Source organism: Lepidochelys olivacea (assembly GCF_965140295.1).
Source record: "Lepidochelys olivacea isolate rLepOli2 genome assembly, chromosome: 9".
In the NCBI taxonomy this organism is placed as follows: Eukaryota; Metazoa; Chordata; order Testudines; family Cheloniidae; genus Lepidochelys; species Lepidochelys olivacea.
The window spans coordinates 83,673,904-83,695,045 of record NC_140419.1 but is presented as its reverse complement, the minus strand read 5'-3'; the positions used below and the strand labels follow the sequence as shown (position 1 = coordinate 83,695,045).

The 21,142-nt window shown below is 41.6% G+C and overlaps 1 protein-coding gene across 4 annotated transcripts in view; it reads right to left on the bottom strand.

The window, feature by feature from the left end:
• Positions 1–2,728: 2,728 nt before the first annotated feature.
• The window catches only part of AMOT (angiomotin), an 82,956-nt gene continuing 64,542 nt past the window's right edge, over positions 2,729–21,142 (bottom strand). For all 4 annotated transcript variants that reach the window (XM_084639659.1, XM_084639661.1, XM_084639658.1 and 1 more), the window contains 6 exons: positions 15,619–15,768; positions 12,845–13,035; positions 10,183–10,305; positions 9,215–9,447; positions 8,395–8,619; positions 2,729–7,898 (listed from right to left, as the gene is read on the bottom strand). In XM_084639659.1, coding sequence (XP_084495785.1) covers positions 7,798–7,898; positions 8,395–8,619; positions 9,215–9,447; positions 10,183–10,305; positions 12,845–13,035; positions 15,619–15,768 — 1,023 coding nt within the window. In that variant the 3' untranslated portion in view covers positions 2,729–7,797. The remainder of the gene's footprint in view (positions 7,899–8,394; positions 8,620–9,214; positions 9,448–10,182; positions 10,306–12,844; positions 13,036–15,618; positions 15,769–21,142) is intronic.

The following is a 21,142-nucleotide window of genomic DNA, read 5'->3' as shown; positions in this document are numbered from 1 at the left end:
TAAGCCCAATTTTTGCCCCCCCCCTTTTTTTTTTTGGTGTGGGTTTGGCATGCCTTGATTTCATGGTGATGGAGACACAAGAACCAATGCAGAACAGACCAACTAGCCAGAAAAAATATCTCCTCAATATCTCCCCAGCTCTCCGAACAAGCTTCTTTACCAGCAAATATTTCCTGTTTTGCCAAATTTCTGTCCTGTATCCTGGTTGTGCTCCTTCAGACATGCACAGTAGAAAGGAATAACAATTCATCCAGAAGAAATGAAAGACAACAACAACAAAATACTACAGACTGAGTTTTATTTTCCAGCTCCTGAGCATGGCAACAGAAAAAGAGAATAGTGCAAAAATAATTCTTCTGTTAGAAAACAACTCACTGTAAAACTTACTGGGGAAAGAAAGCAGTTACTCTGCCTAAGAAATGTTCCTTCTACTGTTAGGATCTCATAGACCTACCACTGGTGAACTCAGTTTTTTACTAAAATAAATACACAAATAAATAAATGTAGCTTTGTGGGGGGGGGTTAAAAGGGGGGGGGACAAATTATTATCGATTGAAAGAAACACTATTCCTCACTCTTGACATTTGTGCTCATCAGTTTTTCCCAAAACTACAACAGATTATGTCATTACTCCCTGTCTCCTCCCCCCCTCAACAAAAATGTCCCTTTTAAGAGGCCTTTAACCCCCTGAAGAGCAAACGGGGCCTCTTGCTGCCATCCTGTTTTATACATTTCTAGGAAGTCAATTCCAGTTACAGGATTTGTTTTTACAAGAAAGATGCTCAGATTCTACATTACATAGGGGAGGGGAGTCATTCATCTGCCTATGTAAGTGACTCAAACTACACTGGGATTCTGTGTATTTTAGCAATTGTTTTAAAGCGTCTGTTAAAATATAATAAAACGGTTAGTATAATATAATTATGCTTGAAGTTGCTGTACTCCAATTAAACCTAGGCCAGATATGAAAAGCTCAGTGGAAAGCAATAACATCCCTTTAAAAGTATTGTCATGTGTACGCTAGCCAACGAATTGTCTGGGGCTGTAAGCTAGCTTTCCATTGGTGTACTGTGTTCAATTAGAGCCCCTTTTCCTGGTAAAGGGAGTTACATACATGCCAAGGAAACAACAGAACCCTACACTTTTCCAGTTTCAGTCTGCAATGACATGGATCTATTTTTCCATGTAAAGATCCAGCCATTTAAAAACAGAGTACCAAATTAAATTAGAATTTGTTTTTAATTTAAACCCAAACATTTGGCACATCAAGACTCAAAGAGCAAGGAGAGAGAAAACTCACACCAAACACTTGCCCCAAAAGTGTTTTTCTAAGCAATAATACTGGGAACTGTGCAACCCGGAAGGACAGAACACACTGGGACAGCTGTATTGTAAGGCTTGCCACGTATGGATGTGCTAAAACAGGTCTGTCAAACCAGTGCAAGGACAAGAGAGAACCAGACTTATCACTGCAACGGCCCTGATCCAACACTCATTGTAGTCAATAGGAGTCTTTCTACACTGTCGTCAGTGGGTGCTGGGTAAGGCTCCTGAACTTTAATGAACTTTGGCTACATTCACAATAAATGGCCAAACTATGTTATGAACTGGGTTTTGCACCATGTTTAAATGGTGTTTAAAAGGCAATTTGCAAATGCACTACAGTTGCACTGCAGAAAAGCCAACTGTGCAGAAATCCACTGCTGTTGTCCATGGATTACACAGCTAAACAACAAGACAAATGAGCTCGCAAGCAAGGGAGACAGACAGAGACACACCCACCCTCCATTAAAATTTCTGTAGTGCTGTGACCAATTGTTTTAATTTAACCTCTGGCTCCCAGATTTGCTGACTCAGTATTATTTAAGAAACTATTGGCAGCTCATGAAGATTAGAAATATCAAGCTCCTCTTCTAAAGATTAACAATGAAAACACATCAACTCCGACAAGCCTGCTGAGACCTACTCACCTCCAGATGATCATCATTCTTTCCCTTCCAATGCAAGATAAGGGTGAAAATAAAGAAAAGAAATGGAAGTATTCAACTCATACCAGAAGTAAACGAACAAACTTTACATCAGCAGCTTAAACACAAAGGGCAAGTTTTTCAAAAGTAACTTGTGATTTTGGGTACCCAATTTCAGGCAAGCAAAAATGGCCAGATTTTCAAACAGTGGGCCCTTCTCAAATTGGGTAACCAAAAATTGAAGAACCCTAAATTGTCAGTGCTAGTCAAAATGTTCCAAATTTAAATTTTTCAACCCCGGGGGAGGGGAGGAAAGAAAGGGGATTAATTTTTTGCCAAACATTTTTCAGAAAAAATTTGATCCTGTTTTTCTGACCTGCTATATAATTGGTTGGGAAAATTCACATTTTGCTTTTTTGACCAAAAAATTTTTCAGCTAAAAAAGGGACACCCCCCCCCAAATTCAAAAAAATAGAAGTTTCCCCACATTTCAACCACATTTTTGAAAATGTGAGCCAGAGAACTGGATTCTCCTCTCACACTGGTGCAAACTCCATTTACTCCGATCTACACCTGCGTAAGTGAGATCAGATCAGGTCCCAAAGTGAATTGGATTGAGTGTTAATACCCCTTTTTGGCATACACAGAAAATGTCTTTGGTAATTAAAAACAAAAACAAAAAAAGCAAACCTATGATAAAAATAAATTTCAAAACACAGGATCCACATTTTAAAACACATTGAAGATATTTTTATGGCTAACTACAGACATGATAATACAGACATTTACAAAAGATTTAGTGCATATTTACACTTTTTAAAAAAGAATTAAAGCTGCCACATTCTTCAAAGATTTTAGGGCTATTTCAACAAGTGAGTTACAAAAGAGCTCATTCCCCAATTATGAAATCAACTTGACAATTTAAACAAAAAGGAAAAAAATAATCCACACAATTTATTTTAATATAGATTTATATAGAAAAAAAGACCATTCTCTTGATACATTTTCTACGGTTGTTAAATAGCAAACTTATCATGTTTCCATTCATGGTTTGATATTTTGGACCCTAAAAGATAAGCAGCACATTGGTCAGTTTCTTCTGGCTCTTCCCTGTAGGTCACAACTCCAGGGAAAGGAAAACCAAGACAGCATAAAATGTAACCCATCTAACAATTACTATTCTATAAATGGAGAACTAGAGGACTAGAATCCTGGAGAATATCTCTCAGAATCACTGAGGTCAATGGGAGTTTTACCATTGAGTCTATGGAGAGGCAAACCTCTAAAGGTTCTGATCAGCATCAAGTTGACCTGTGGATATTGAGTGGAATCCCAAAGGACAAGTCACCCGAGATTTATTTCAACACTTCTGCTTCTGGTCCCAGCCAGAAAGCGGAGGTGACTGAAAAATTATTTAAACATTTGAGAACTAAAACAAAACCCCCAAAGGCTCTGCTTGAGTTAGGAGAGGGAAGGGCCTGTTATTTTAATCTAAACTCCTTAGCTCAGTACTTGTTTTACATTTACACAACAGTGCAAACAAGACAGGTTTCAATGCTTTCCTGAAAGCCTAAGAAACATTACTAGAAATCATAAACTAAAACCACCCTAGAGTAAGATCTTTTGGGGGGAGGAAAAGAAGTATTTTCTTCATAAATACAGTAGTACAATTATATTTACTGTCTTTTACTTTCTAGACATAAAACTGCTAGCTTTTTTAAAAGTTCCTATATGAATATACGAAAAGAGAACCCCTAGGCACATCTGACACAGCGTGGAGAATTACAGTAAATCCTGTGCAGGCGCTCACCAGTCCTAATGGGTGTTAAAATCCAGAGGCCAAAAAAAGTCTGTCCATACTAAATGTGCGGTGTTACACGACCGCCAGTGTAATGACCAGATAAACAACAGTCTCTGTGGTGGCTGCTAGTAATAGGATTCACTGGACAGATGTCTAGAGAGACTATTGCAACACATAATTTGAGCAATGGATTCCTGGAGCATGCAGTGTTCTTGGTAACTTTTGAGTGAATCCTGCAAACCAGCCGCATGGATAGCTCTTAGGAAAACCCACTAACTCATTTAATCAACAAACAGCTGTTAGATGGGAGCATTTAAAGTCACCAGTGACATGGGGCCATATCTGAACCAATCATCTAGTGATGAAAGGTTCTGTCTCCTATTACTCAGTCCCCTAGGCCATCAAATCTCAGGGAGTTCCCCATAGAAAGCATTTGTGGGATTGGACACTTTGTGAGCATTTAAGGGGAAAGAGAAAGAGATGAAAAATGTATGCTTGTTCTGCTCTACAAAGAGGAATATGAGGTTTTCCTTATAAAAGCTGCAACTCTGCTTCTAATACCCGAGTTTAAGACAAACTCTTAGTCTAAAGTTTGGTTTGAGATTTAAGCTCATTGCAAGTACTTTGAATTACAATCTTACTTCAGTAGAAAGTAGTCTACAGAAAGAAAAGGACCAGGTGTGCAGTTTGACTTCTTTAAGTAGCTTCTGTTTAAAAACAAAACTGAAAAATCTGTACAGAGAAAGACTGAAAACTATATCACACGACTCCCACAAAGAAAGCAGCTTGTTTAGATTCACATCAGGATCACTCAGGGAAGACTTAGGGGAAAGCACATATTCCTGATGGCTCCTAGTTTGTCAACCCAGCAAGAGGACCTCAGATCCCCAGCTCACACAAGAATAATCCACCTTTTTTTCCTTTCTTTCTTTTTTAAATGGCTGACTGTAATAAAAACTTAACTCACGACATCAGTGCTAGAAAACAGGGAAATTAACTAAAGCAATATGAAATTGTGGGCAATGTTTCCTTCCAAACTCATTCACATTTGCACAGAACTGCCAAAGGCAACATGTAATACTGAAGTTTTTCATTACTGGAGACCTCTAGCCTGCATTTTCAGGAGGAGACCATTGCTGTGCAGGTTCTGTGTTTCATTCAGAAAGCTTAACCCTCTATTTCTTTTCTTCATCAGAATAATTACAATGGAATTTTGTTATAAGGAATGAGTTGGGGGAGGACAAACAACCAGTGTTGACTGGTCCATCCTAATCATCAACACACATGGACCCAGGCAAATTGGAGTTTACCCAATCAGACATATGTGCATAATTGATCCATAAATTTTAGTTCCAATGCCGGTCAACTGAGTTAGAATGGACTAATGGGCACAGGATAGAACATTTCTTCCCTGCCTCTGAGTAGCACTCAAGAAGGTACAATTTTCCCAGACTTTGAAAGACTAACGAAAAGACTTCCACTTCTCACCCTGAATCCCTCTCACAGCTATACTCTCAATCTCCCTAGCTGTTCACTGTATTAAACCCAGCACACAAAATGTACAATGGGAACAATCCTACGGCAGGAAGATGGATAAGGTCACACAATGCATCCAATGACAACAAAGAAAGGAGAAGCATCATTTAGAATCATCCCAGGTAGGCATTACTTGATGTCATGGGATGAAATTAAGCAAAAAAGAACATTAGGTATTTTCAACAGTGACAGCTATGAGGCTGTGAAGGGCATCCCCATGGGAAGGGGAAGAACACTTGCCTGGACAAAATATAACAGAATGAACTTTAAGGAACAATTCTGTACAGGCCAAGAGGAAAAACGAGGACCTATCTGGTAGAGCTGGGCCAACTCTTAAAGTACAGCTCTGAATTATCCCACACATTGTGGGTGTCCAGTTTTGAGGGGTGGATTCAGGCTGTTAGAGAAAGAGGTCAGTGGCAAAGTTAGGGTATTTGCACTGTGGCCATCTCTTACCAACATACTTTGCCATCTCTAAATTTTATGGTTCTAAGAGCTCTCAATGATTAAAATTAGCAAGTGGCAAACCCACCAGGACCGAGAGGAATTGCCTTTCAAGAGTAAAGCATGATTCATTCTGCTGAACGAATGCTTCAAGTAAAATATAATCCCACTCTGAGCGGATATTCGGGCATTACAGTGTTAACTTTGGGACAGGATGAAAACCAAGAAAGGTATCTGAGGCCTACTAATGGGGGACACCTTTCTGGGTTTTCTTCTCCCCTGTAAAATCCAGGCTGCTCCCACTGATCTGTTAAGGCCAATTACTTTAATCCTTTTAAAAGCCGATTAGCCAGAGGCTAGAAGACACAGTACCAATAGGTGATAGCGCTGCAGCCTCCATACTCCCACTGCAATTTAGGGCCTAATGCACTAAGGTGCCTAGTGCTCTCGACTCAGTGGGAGTGAAGGGTACTGAGCCCATTGTAGGATAAGGCTTGGTGCTTTAACGGGAAGCTACTTCACTCCATGGCAAGATTTGGCTACTACAATGCTGTAGTGGAATTTTGGGATCAGCTGAGATGCTTTATCAGCACTGTCAGGTAAAGACATAAAATTTAAGGAAACCAAGTGTTTTAAAACAAACTAATATTAATACAAGTGTTTTCATAATTTTTTTAAAAAACCCTCAAAACAAACCTTTTTTAAAATGTGTCTGAACACCCCCCCTGCAGGGTTTGCAACCCATGTACTGCAGCATTTGGGCTAGTTCCTAAAAACCTGAAAGTGAAACTGATGATGAACAACTGTGAAACTTATTCCCTTAAATACTTTAAAACACAGAAATGCTGCTCTCTCCAGTTAGAAGAGGAAAATATTTTGGAAGCACACAGAATTTGCCACTTGAAACTTTTAACAATGACCAACTGTACCCTTTGCCTTGTATAAGGTACGAACTTGGACACTTTGCTATATGAAAAGAGAATCCGTTATTTCATGGAATGAGGGACATACAAACTAGAAAGAGATTTGAAATAGAGGGAAATATACCAAAAATAATTCTCTATCAAGGTCTAATGCAGCAGATCAAGTTGCTAATATTCAAATACTACAGGGCTCAACACCTACACTGGTGGAAATTCAGAGTAATTCCACTGAAGACAGCGGAGTTACAAAGGTGAAAAACAGATGTTATTGAGATCAGGATTAGGCCCAGTTTCTTCATATTTATTAACTTAAAACCTGAATGCAATATATTATTTATCTACTGTATAAATTACTCAAAATTATATATGTATAAAAGTACTGGGGACCCTCTGATACTGCTGAAAATAACAAACATGACATTAATCTCTGGAGTTATTAAAAATAATGTGACTGAGATAGAGTACAAAAAAACCCAAAAAAAGTGCATGAGCACATTGTGAAAACTGAAATCCTTCCAGCCATGGAATATGGGATATCCATATTGACTTCGTACTACTGAGGGCAATAGAGAAAAAAAGCTCCCTTGATCATCTCTTATGAGTTTTACAAAGCTACTCAGAATACCTGTACTCTGGAGCCTTCAGTGACATTCAGAACAAAGCACACCAATCTGGTTGTGATGTTACGTGGTCATTGTGTGACCTGGTGCTCAATAAATTTGCAGAGTCATTACGCCCATCTTGGCAGTGTTCAAATGAAATTAACCAACTGCTGTGAAAGTAAGTACTATTTTTTTAAAAAAAAATACAAGGTTTTAAAAATACTGAAATTAAAAATAGAATTTAGTGCATTTAAGACCTTGGTTTTATCCAGACATTACCAGATCCAGTATTTAAAAACAAGCTTGGGGAGGAAGAGAGGGGAGGGAACGACTTTCAAAGAACAAGTATTTTATAATTTAGAACAAATTATAAATTAACCTGTCCACATTTTGGAGACATAATATACAAGAGCAAAGAGCTGAGTGTTCCTTTATTACTCAGGTATTCTATTTTTTCTAATAAAAATGTCTTTTTTAAAAAAATTCTTGCTATTGTGTCCCAGCTTTGATACAAGTTCAGCCTTTCAGATGAGGTATTCCACCATTTCTGCATCAGTGAGGTCCTGCCCCAAGCTGTGAACAGGCGGTTTTCTTTCCAAAGTGCTGGAGTGGAAAACTGGCCCATCTATATCAAGAGGAGGAAACATATCAGAAAGAATCAAGCTATAACTCCAGTTGCCAACTACAGCTACAGTGGGGATATTATTGGAAGAAGGGAGTTTCCTGCTTATTCATAAAGGCAGTTTGTGATACTGGCCAACAGACTGACAGCAGCTCTTGAAATTTAAAAATTCAGATTTTCTCTCTCTTTCCTTACTTTCTCTCTTTCATAGTTATGCAATGATGTACAAATCTGCAGTGCGTTAAACTCAGTATAGTCACTCTGGCTTTACACCAACGTAATGGAGATCAGAATCTGTCCCTTTGGCATTAACCTTTCACCAAATGGCGCTCTGAGATCCAGCCTTTACTGTGATAATCACCTAGCTCATATCACCCTTCCAACATCTAAACCCATAGAATTGGCAGTCCCAAAAGGCTCTGCATGACTAGCACCCTGAAACAGAAATTACACCGACCTCATACCAATGCTCCACTGGGGACCAGCTGGGTCTCGTTACCTGTTTTGTCTGAACTGTAGGGCATGCTGGTCGTGGGAAGTCGCCCGGGTACAAGGGCCACAGCAGAGGAAGCAGCTTTATTTTGTTCACTTCCCCTGTCTGTCTGAGTGCTGCAGTCTCGGCTGCCCGTTTTCGAGTGTGCAGACAGCAGCGGGGTGGAGGGAAGGACTGGCGAGGGCGTTGAAGAAATGGATTCCGAGCGATATTCTGGACCCAGCAGAACACCTTTGTGGACAGAAAGGGAAGAAATTTTAAAGCACTTACATATAAGGAGCATCTCAGCACTAGTTCTGTCCAGTTCACAGTTTTGCACTTCTCCCCCTCCTTTCAACGGCCAATCTCGAAGTGCTTTACGAAGGACTGCATTATCCCCATTTTACAGACGGGGAAAGTAAGGCACAGATGTTGGGAAAACCAAGGTCGCTCAGCACTATAAAGGTAATGTTGGAATAGGTTTAATCTCCTAGGCCCTATCTCCAACCACTAGACAATGCTGCTTCCCCTCCACGGCCCACTTCTGCGTAGTCCTGCTCACCCTGAAGTCAATTGCAAAAAATTCCCATTTTCAGCAATGGGAGAAGGTTTGGGCCCCAAGCCATTTACAGAAAAAATAACTAATAACTTGGACTAACTACAACACATTTTCTCCAAATAAAGGCTGTGAGCCCTTCAGGCCAGTGACCATATCTTTGTATCTGTTTGTGGCGGACCTAGCACCCTCAGTCAGGACATCGTCCTTCCATTGCTTGCACTGCCCCGAGTGGTTTTAGACTGCGCTCCCTTAACATAACTAACCATGCTTTTGTTAGGATTACGTTACCTAAACTGCCCTTCCAGCTTTTGTCCTCCCTCTTCTCTTCCAATATGGGAGTGCTGCTCAGTGTTGAAGAGTGGGACAGCAAGCCTGATCCAGCGTTAGAAATTGACATCAGGGACTTAGCTGGTCTCATTGAAGATAGCTGATCCGTCTTACTGGTCTCTTTCCGGGAGCGCTGCTGGAGGACTTTAATCATGGCATCCTTTTCAATGATCTGAGCATGGAGAGTCTTTATCCTAAGAGGATAACAAAAAGAACAGTATCTTCAGGCTGATGCTTCAAAGTCCACTGTGTTCTCGTAACTATCCCTTGCTTTTTAGGCATTGGGGGAATTAGTGCAGCTCTTTGTTAAAGAGAATGCAACTGAGCTAACTAACTTGAATAATGGGTGCTCACTGGCCCATCGTGGCATAGGGCCAGATCATGGACAAGACATTTTACACTTGAGAGATTTTCACTGAGCTCCCCACCTCAGACTACTGGACACAACAACTGCAGCATCAGTTTGAGATCCAAGAGCTATGGCCAGAAAGCGAAGGGATAAGGAAGAGGAGGAATTAATGCTCTTCAGCAAATCTGCACTGTGCCAAACACCAAGACAAACACCCCCATGGAACCGCACTGTTAAGACATGATCCAAATTTACCTGAGCGTGGTGTTAGAAGCACACGTCTGTATGAAGGTGGTGAAGAGGAACAAGAAGAGCAGACAAATATGGACAGAACATTAAAAAAATAAATAGAATCAAGAGTCTGAGGGGCATTTTACTTATGAATCCAAACCATACCAACAGTGAAAGAAAATGCAATTGTTTTGTTCAACCAAGTGAACACAACCTGGTATCTCTCATTTTTCATTGCTATAAGTGAGGCTACCAATACCCCGACACGATGATTCCCAATAGCCTGCCCCAGCCATCAACTTAAAATTACAATGCGAAAGAAGCTGTCTGAAAACAAACTGTATTTTACCTGCCCTCCATGTCAAGACACCGCCTATTGGCCATCAGGATCTCCTCTTCTTCCTTCTGAATGCGAGCTTCCAAAGAGGTGTCGTAGCTAGCATTAGGTGAGTGGCTGATCACAGTTGTGTCCCTGAGAATGAGCAGTATAGCAGATAAAGGACCATAGGAATGCACTGTCCTCATCCCAACAGCACACAATGATCTCTCAAAACTATTTAACAAAGATATCCACTTCTTTGAGTAAAGGCTTGTTCAAGGTCTCCATTTCTGGCTATGGATCTCAAACCAGGAAAACCCATCTCCCAGCACTAAAGAAACAATACAGATGCCTTAAGTCACTAAAAACAAGGGCCTACTCTACACACAGTCCTGCTCATCTAAAGGTGTGTTTCTAAACGGATTTAGTTAAACCCAGGCAAGTTTGTGTGTAGTCCAGGACAAGGATGTAGGGAAAATGGCACCCCAGGATGAGAGGCTAGACACATATATTCTCTTTTAAGCTAGAATATAGTGAATTTGTGTCTGATGATTTTAGATATATAGTCCTCTCTCCTACAGGCTAGTGCTCAAATATTCTGGGTACTGGTTGGATATGGAGTATAAACAGCTCTCTTTCACTTTAACTTCTACACAACACACTTAGGGTTCCCCATTGCAGTGGTTCTCAACCTGTTTACCATTAGTGTGTACCAATACTACCTGTATGGCCCTTAGGAGGTCACACGGGCCACAGCTCTGTGCTAACTGGGCCACAGGTTGAGAACCACTGTCCCATTGCAATCTTTGCATAGTCTACTAAACACATACCAAGCATTTAATGCTGCTATACCCTTACATTTCAGATAGATTTCTTTTTAACATGTCCTAGGAAGACCAGCCTGCCATTTAGGTTAAAAACACCACACACCAAACACTCAGGCTCAGATTTTCGAAATCAGTTAGGGGATACAGACACCAAATAGGAACTGGACATCCAAACCCCTTAGGTGGTTTTGAGAGTCTCAGCCCAAATGTTACAGTAGGATGAGAAGAGAGTTTATGTTATTATTCTGTAGCATCCCATATTTTAAACAATGCGATGCAGGCTAATAAAACTAATACAGCAATATTACAACCCTTGTTCACTTCAATACCAGTCATCATGCTATGCCATTATACCACCATGTGGGTCCTAACAATTAGAAGGCCCCATACAACATAAATGCACATTCAAATAACATTAAGACTGCAGCAACCTGAGACAGGATGAGAGCTACCAAATCATTATAATGTGCCAATTTTACTTCCCATGGCTGGCAGGGTTAAGAGTGGAGCGGCCAGCATACCTCTCACTCTGCCAAGGCACGAACAGGGGATGCAGTGAATGGCAAAACCCCAAAATAAGGAACACAAAGAGACTATTCAGACAGGAAGCTTAAAAATGGTGTCGCCTTGAAATGAGGAACATTTGGGAGGAATGGTGGCCAATCTTAACTTGGAATTAACTTTCTGACTGTCAGATGCTAGGGAAGTACTAGATCTGTCTCTTTTAAGGACCAGCAGTTGGAAGGAAACAGGAAACTAAAGTCTGGAGATGGGAGCTTTCCTGACTCTGGAAACCTTCCTTGCTTGTTTACTTAAATACAACATCAACTGGCTTAATGTGTCCTCTCCCCATATGTGACAACCAACGGACCACACTCCTACTTATCAGCGTGGACTGAAAATATAACATGTCCCCTGGACACACATTAAAGAAGCCATTTAGAGAATCTCAGGGAAGCTGGAAAACAGTGCACAAGAAGCATTAATACCTTGAGGTAACAGGCTGCTTCTGGAGTGAGAGAAGATAACCCTTTAAATGCTAATGCAGCAAATACTGCAACTCTCCTCGCTGATTTTTATAATGATCCTGCAATAAGTTACGAACCTAGGCAAAAGTACCAAAGTTGCAACATCTGCACTTGAATCTGGTTTACAAAATGGACTAAAATAAAGCCCTCTGTCAGGAGGCAGGCACCAGTTAGCAATAAAATCACATGTAAGCACCGCCCAATTGCACTCCATTAGCAGCACTTGCTCACCAGCTAACTGAAGCCTATTGACAGCAAGTATTTCTGGATAGTCGTCTTGGAATCTAAGCTGGATACCAAATTTCAGACACCATTCCCTCCCTGCCCCCACAAACGATGCCATCTTATGCAGCCAAATGCTTTAAGCGGAATTTCTGTGTATGTGTCTTTGGTTAACAGCCATATTGTGGACAATACCACAAAGTAGTTTGCAAAAATAGTCTGGTGAACAAATGTGGCATTCAGGCCAAATGTGAATCACCACGCTTCCCAGATCTTACGTGACGGCAGCAAGGACAGATTCTTGTAAATCTTTTTCTGCTCTACCATCTATTTTTGAATCAACAGCTTCCAGGAGCCATTCAGATGAATACTTGTATGAAAAACACAGTTCTTTCATTTGAGGAAACAGTCCCTTCAAAGTTTCTAAATGCTGGCAACTATGCAGAAATCCCAGTGAAAGCAGCCAAGCTCTACCTCCATTCCAGGAGTTTTAGCTGATGATGTGTGCAGGGCAAGGGGAGGTGTCATGGAAAAGTGAGACTCAGGGTAACATTCGTTGGTAGGAAATATGACATTCTACTGGAAAAATACCCTGCTATGAATAGTCTCATTTACCTCTGAGCAGCCACCGTAGCTGCTGCATCCAAAGCAAACTGTCTCATCACACTCTCCTCTAGGTACTTCTGTTCCCATTTAGTCATGTCGGCTTCCAGGGCAAGAATTCTCTCCTCCTTCTCCCGCAGGAGTTCCATAAGTGCTGTGGCGTTGTACTCCGAGGCACTGGCAGTCTGAGATGTACCTTGACGCTGATTTTCAAAAGAACAAAATGCATCAGAATAGATTTGGAAGACCCTGTTCTCACACGGGGGATGAAGAGGCCGGCTTAGTTATCAGCTTAATGGAGCAATCGTTGGGCAGAATTCTATGGCCTGCGTTATGCAGGAGGTCAGACCAGATGATCGTAATGGTCCCTTCAAGCTTTAAAATTCATAAATCACCAGCTGGGGCAAATCAGCTGAGCTCCACTGAAGCCATTGAAGATATGCTGATTTACCCCAGCTGAGAATCTGCCCCATGAATAATTCTGTTCATGAACACCGTGACCCAATTAATATTAGATAATACCCACACACCTACCACCACTACTCTCTCTCTCTCTCTATATATATATCTATATTCTGGAAAGCTGTATCTTGTTACTCAGATGTGGTGATTAAAGCCCATCTACACAGCCAAAATAATAGGGGTCCCAATTCCAATATCACTCCAGTTTTACACTAAAGTAAGTAATGCCTCTACCTTAAATGGAGTTGCACCAGAGTAAGCAAGATTTGAATCAGGCTAAAAGAGTTTAACAATGATTGGTAATGTTGTGCCACACTGAGTTATGAACAAGCGATGTGGATAAAGACCCAGCCACATCATAACCAGGTGAAAAAAATGCTTTTGCCTTGTATTGAGATTTCCAACACAGCTCCAATCACAAGATGCAGCATGTGACATCATTCACTTATTACAATAAGGAATATAATTAGTTAGAAAAGCAAGCTTTGTTTATAATGAAAAGATGGAAAGTGTCTGGCACAATGACAAAAAGCCACTAGAGGCAAGGGAACTAGAACTAGGAGAAGACAATGTATGAGACCCCTTGTAATTTTTGCAAAATGAATCCCGGGTATTAGAAAAGGGGCTGAGATTAGACATTGTCACATATAAAGTGGGATCACATGCTATACTTGGGAACTGAGGGGGGGAAGTAATTAAACTCTAAGAGGAGGTTTGGAACATAGATACATTTATTCCATTTGGAGCCAATAAGCCAAAGAGAGGCATACTGGAAAATACAAAAAGATGTTTGAGATTTTCTATGCTAAAAGCTCAAAGAATAATATTAAACAGAAAAGTATTATAAGGAGACTTTTCTGGGAGTGCAAGACCTTGTGCCCAGAAAGTTAGTTATGAAAAGCTCATTTATAAGAGAAGGAATCAAACAGACAGACAATCTAATATGTGTGACTCAGGGTTCAGATTATTTTACATTTTCTGTTTCCTTAAGATGAACCATGGTTTAAAGCAAAAATCTTGTTACGTCCACTTACAAGTTGTTGGTTTTAAATAACCTTGTAATTTGAACACTGCAAATAATTCTCAAATTACGTCAATTCGATATATTTTCTGTATTAGATAGGAAGAATTTTTAAATAACATTTATATCTAAACCCATTATAGAATGTGTTAAATCTGGTCTTCTTCCAAGACAGTTTCATTAATAATATAACTTATTTCTTCCTTCATATACTTAAGTTTTTGTTTAAATTTTTTTTTATTAATCCTATCATTAGAGTTAATCACATAATATCATATCATTTCTAGTAAAAAAATGGAAGTAGTTTACCATTTAATTTACTGTCTATTATATTGTGGCATATGTTTCAGTCAATTGGATTTTTAGCTGTAATCTGAGACAGCCCCCAGTGTCCCCAAAAAACAGTTAACTGCAGACTATCATATTGTCGTAATTCTTCTCCCTCACTTATGGCATGTCTGCATTTGCATTGTTAGTCCTGTTTTACCTTGTGTTAATTAAACAATTGTTAATTCTAGAGCAAATGTTTGTTCTAGGGTTTAAACATTTGTTCCTAGTCACATTTAACTCTTTGTTGCAGTTTAGGGCTAAACACAACGAGGAACAAATATCTGTATCCTACTTACACCAGAATTTACAATCACATTAATTAACATGTTAATTAACATGTGTGTTAACATGGGGTCAAACAGGACTCAGAATTCAAATTAAATTCATACTGTCCCCAGAAAAAATGTTTTCCTTTCATCCCATTGTAAAAATGGGCTCAATACAAATTGTTAGAGCATATTATATATTAGTGGTTACAAATTTCCATCAACAGCATTTATGTTATCAGGCTTCAAAAGCCTTCCAAAGAGCGTTCTGTCTTCAGGCCAATGTTTGAGCCTGTGTGAACAGATGTGACCACCTAACGTATCTTGACAGGAATGGGGGTGTGTGTGTCAGGGGTGTCTTAAAAATTAAAGACAAATTACAAATTAAAATGCAAAGCAGGAGTCATTAAAAGTCCAAAACAATTTCGAGATATATGCCTGCAGCCTCCCAGATGAGGAATCAGCTATTATTTTTAATTTTAAAACGTTGGGATAGAATTTAAAGGTTTATTCAGTTGAGTGAAACCAATACCAACCCAGCAAGGTAATGGCAACATTTTGCAAAAGAATATTTTTGCTATAGTTCTATACAAAAGAGGGGAAAGATCATGCTCTGCTGCATGTTTTGTGCATGTTTAGACAGGAAAACCTTACTAGGAATATACTGGCATGAAAAACTGCTCAGTACATGGACTAATCCAGGTTACCTGCTGCATCCGGAGAGACTCCAGTTCTCTCTCCAGGCGAGTTCGGAGCCGGTGCTCCAACTGTTCTCGCTTCTCGCAGGCTGCCTGCAGTTGAACCAGTGCCTGCTGCATCTTCTCCACCTTCTCCACATAAACCTGCTTCTTTTTCAGCTGAAACAAGAGAGGACAATGATAATAACTTTAGTTCCCACCTGCTCCCTGTTCTTCTTTCCTCTTCTCTCATTCCCAGTCACAGTTAGGCCCAATCTAGGTACCCATATGCCCTCCCCACCCCATTGCCTTAGTATCTGAACATTCACAAGCATTAATGAATATATCCTCACAACCTCCCTGTGAGGCAGGAAAGGATTATCTCCATTTTACAGATGGGGATCTGAGGCACAGACAGGATAAGTGATTTGCCCAAGTCACACCGGCAGTTTGTGTCAGAGCCAGGAATTACAGCTTGTCAAAAAATGCAGAGAAAGTTTTGAAAACATGAAAGGTTTTGACCAGCTCTACAAAGAATTACACACAGAACTCCTGCGTGCCAATCTGAGGCCATAACCATCAGACCATGAAGAGCACCAAAATAACATTATAACCAGATTAAGGACTTGTATTCTGTCCACACTGCAGACAGAATAGTGCTAGCAACAACTGTGCATGGTTCTAGGCATTGTTCCAGAGGCCAGAGTGACCTAGGAATTCCCACTCTATTCTTCTCTCTCACTGCCCCTGAAGACTTATGCTAGCCAAACCACATTAACCTATCAAAATTATCAGGCTGGGAGACCTATTTATGAAACATTAGGGCCCCAGCAGGATTAAAACACAGTCCAGACTTGTATGATTTTGTAACCTCAATTTGGTGCTATCTACACAAGCAAGTCCAATCTGTGTTATCTGGATCCTGGTACTACCAGATCACAGCAGACTCCCCCAGTATGGTAGTGTTCACAGTAATGAGATGTTAAAGATGACCTTGGGGAATCACGCTATGGCAGAGGTGGGCAAACTACGGCCCGCGGGCTACATCCGGCATGTGGGACCATCCTGCCCAGCCCCTGAGCTCCCAGCTGGGGAGGCTAGCTCCCGGCCCCACCCCCACAGCCTCAGCTCGCCACGCCGCCAACGCTCTGGCCCGCCACTCCAGTGTGGTGGCGTGGCTGGCTCCAGCCGGGAAGCACGGCTGCAAGCTCTGAGTGGCATGGTAAGCACATGGGGAGCGGGGGGATTGGATAAGGGGCAGGGAGTCCTGGGGGGCAGTTAGGGGACAGGGGGAGGTTGGATGGGGCAAAGGTTCGGGGGTGGGGCGGTCAGGGGACAGGGAGCAGGCAGGGATTGGATAGATGTGGGAGTCCTGGGGGGCCTGTCAGGGGTCGGGGGTGTGGATAGGGGTCAGGGGACGGGGGGGTTGGATTGGGGGTGGGGCCCTGGAGGGCGGTTAGGGGTGGGGAGGTCCCAGGAGGGGGCGATCAGGGGACAAGGAACGGGGGGGGGAGTGGTTGGGAAGTGGGAAGGGAGGGGGAGGGGGCCAGGCTGTTTGGGGAGGCACAGCCTTGCCTAACCCGCCCTCCATACAGTTTCGCAGTCCCGATGTGGGCCTCGGGCCAAAAAGTTTGCCCACCCCTGCACATTTAAAGACCATACTATAAACACACCCAAGAGCCATGCTAGAATATGCTTTGGCCTTTCTCATATGGAGAGGCCCAAACCACGTGTTATCCATGTTAAGGAACCATGGCCCAACTCTGTTTGAAGGGTTTAAACGCAGTGGATACTGCAGTCCAAATGAGGCCTACAACACAGCTATAAAGATGGTTGCCAGAGGAGAAAAATACGAACAACTGTTGTTAGCTAGGTTTGGGCTTCAAGTGCTGGGCAGGGCCCTAGGTGATGACAACCCACTGACTACCCTTGGGTGAATTCTGCGCCGCAGCAGAAAAATGCCCCCTCTACACCACTACCCCCCGCAGATTCTCTTTGTTTCCTTGCAGAAAATGGTTTCTGTGGGGAAGAAAAGAGAAGCTGCACCAGTGCTCACTCACCTCTCTTCTCTCTTCCCCCCCCCCCCCCACCAGCTCAGATGCATTTGTTCAGGCAGCCAGGGGAGAGAGAAATCACTGGGGCAAAGGGGGTGGGGGATCTCGGAATTAGTCCTAGTAGTTTCCTCCCGCCCTTCCTTCCCTGCACAGAACCACCAGGGCTGGGTTAGATCAACCCCCAGAAACTTCCCCTGGCTGCAGGAAGCTCTGCACCGTCTGGGTGCGGGGGGGAGGCTGAGCAGTGGTGGTGGGGTTTGGACAGGGGGGGTCCCAGATGCACAGGGGTTGGGCGGACAGCAGAACAACTCGCTGTACAGTGACCCTTCCACCCACCCGTGCATCCCTTTCCTTCTCTGTACCCAGAACCCCACTCCGAGTCCCTGTGCGTACAGATTCGCCCCCGCACCCAAACTGTGCCACACAGAACCCTGGTACTCGAGGGAATTCTATGCCAAACAATTAAAAATTTTAAAATTCTGCAAAGTTCTGCATATTTTATTTGTCAAAATAGCACAATATAATCAGACCATTTTCAATTATTTTGGTAATTTATTTCAAAATACTTGTCAGCAAATAATTGAAAATGATGTGATTAAATTGTATTATTTTATCAAATAAATACGCAGAATTTTAAAATATTGTGGGCAGAATTTTTAATTGTTGGCACAGAATTCCCTCAGCGTAACTGACACAATAATGGCTGAAGAAGGCAGTACTCCCTGGGAGACTCAGAGCCCAATTTGCAGGGGACACTGTTGCAAAATTTAGACTCTCTTGATTTCCCTATGTCATCCCTCAAAAAATTCTCATCATATGCTCCTCAGTCCCTCTGCATCAAGCCACTATAGATGGTGCTTAATTTGTAATGAAAGAGGTGCTGGGGCTCAAGCAATTTTTTTACTTTCGTAACTGATGTGACAAGCCTAGAGGTGCTGCGGCTCAGCCCTGGCAAGCGCTGGCACAAATTAAGTACTGACTATCAAGAACCCAGTGTGAGTAGTACAGTAGGTAAGCTGCAGACAGCAACATCTTATTTTCCACCAGTCCCAAGTCTGATATCATTTATTCTCAAACTCAGCAGACACCTAATCTCACAGCATGATGCCGTGCTGCTGCCCTAAAGGATTTTCCAGAGACTGGCATTTTATTATAAAGGTATGATAAACAATGAGTAACCCAACCAAAGATTTCCCAAACAGGGCAGGTACAGTAAGTAGGTATTTTTACCTCTCGATTGCTCAAGATTTCAAATGTATTTGAATCAGGAGATGCAAGAACATGTTAATGCAATTTTACATTAAACTCTTGCTATTGAAAACAATGATTTAAAAAAATGATGATATGAAGATTGAAATTGTTGGATGAATAGCTCTAAGTGCTTTACAAGGATTAAACTAACCCTTTTAATTCCCCAGTAAGGTGGATATTACTGTACCAGTTTTACAGCTGAGTTAATGGAGGCTCAGAGCAGTTAAGTGACTGCCAAAACTCATATGCAGTGCGTTAGCAGCAGAGCCAAGAACAGAACCCAGGAGTTTCTGGTTCTGAGTCCTTGTTTTTGCACAGGGGTCACACTTTCTGTACAAATGCAGGGTACAACATGATAAAGTGCTTGGGAAAATGCAAAAACACAGTAATTCATGCAGGAAAATTAGCAATGATCTCTAACTCTCTAATGCATGAAATAAACCAAGGATCTTGGTTCTCCCAGTGCTATCCCATGAGTTACTATATTTCCAAAATTTTGTAAAGCACAATTTTTTTAAAAAAAGCAGCCAATCACCTGCTAAAAGAAAATACATTTACTAGTTTTATAATTAAATAAATGTGAGAATGTGTGTGGATTAAGTTTTTGGCCTACAGTCAACAAATACCAAGAGCCCAGCCAAAAAAAGAATTAGGCCACAGAAATTCAACTGAAATGTTCACTTTGAAAATACTCCCAGCAGCCGAACCTGCAGGTGAAATGTTGTAACACAGGTGATTGCCCAACATATTAGCACTGCCCGCACATGTTTAACTAATGTACCAAACCTAAAGTACAGGCATGGCTTGTTCAGTGGCTTTTCGTAAAGTCAGATTTCTTTTTCTTTAAAAGAAACCGGAGTTATCCTTTCCATGTCAAGCAGCATTAGGTACATAAAAAAATAAGTTTAAAAGGGGCTTTAGTACAGAAACACTTGAACTCATCTTTGTTCAACGAAATTAAAAGATGGGTAAATTTTAACATCCCTTTGGCTACATCTTCACTGCAAGCCCCTTGTGCTGAGGTAGGACCACTTACACCTAGACCATCCCTGACGGGTGTTTGTCCAACCTCTTCTTAAAAATCTCCAATCATGGGGATTCCCAAACCTTCCTTGGAACCCTGTTCCTGATCTTAAATACCCTTATAGTTAAAATCTCTTTCCTACTATCTAACCTAAATCTCCCTTGCTGGAGATTAAGCCCATTACTTCTTGTCCTACCTTCAGTGAACATGGAGAGTAATTGATCACAGTCCTCTTTATAACAGCCTTTAACATATCTGAAGACTGTTATCAGGTCCCCTCCTCAGTTGTCTTTTCTCAAGACTAAACATACCCTGGTTTTTTTTAATCTTTCCTCATAAGTCAAGTTTTCTAAAAAATTTTTTGTCATTTTTGTTGCTCTCCTCTGGACTCTCTCCAATTTGTCCACATCTTTCCTAAAGAGTGGCACTCAAAATTGAACACCGTACTCTAGCTGAGGCCTCACCAGTGCTGAGTAGAGCAGGGTAATTACCTCCCGTGTCTAAAGGCTTGTCTACATTACCTGCTGGATCGACAGGTAGCAATCAATCCAGCGGGGATCGATTTATCGCATCTAGTCTAGATGTGATAAATCGACCGCCAAGCACTCTCCAGTACTCCACCAGGGCGAGAGGCCAGGCGGAGTCGACGAGGGAGTGTCAGCCGTCAACTTACCTAAGTGAAGACACCGGGGTAAGTAGATCTAAGTACGTCAACTTCAGCTACTTTATTCACATAGCTGAAGTTGCGTAACTTAGATCGATCTCCCCACCCCACCCCACCCCACCCCCCTGGGTAGACCAGGCCTTACATACAACACTCCTGTTAACACACCCCAGAATGTTATTAGTCTTTTTTGCAACTGCATCGCACTGTGGACTCCCATTCAATTTGTGATCCACTACAGCCCCCAGATCCTTTTCAGCAGTACTTCCACCTAGCCAGTTATTCCCTATTTTGTAGCTGTGCATTTTATTTTTCCTTCCTAAGCGAAGTACTTTGCACTTGTCTTTATTTTTAATTCAGACCAATTCTCCAACTTGTTGAGGTTGTTCTGAATTTTAATCTGGTCTTCCAAAGTGCCTGTACCCAGGGTTCCTGGTGGGCTTGTACTCTGGCTGCTATCCCATGCTACTATGTCTACACAGCTATTGGTTACCCATGCTAGCTAGATTAAAGCTAGCATGAGTATCCTTGCCTGTGCTACAATCACACCTTAGATGCCTT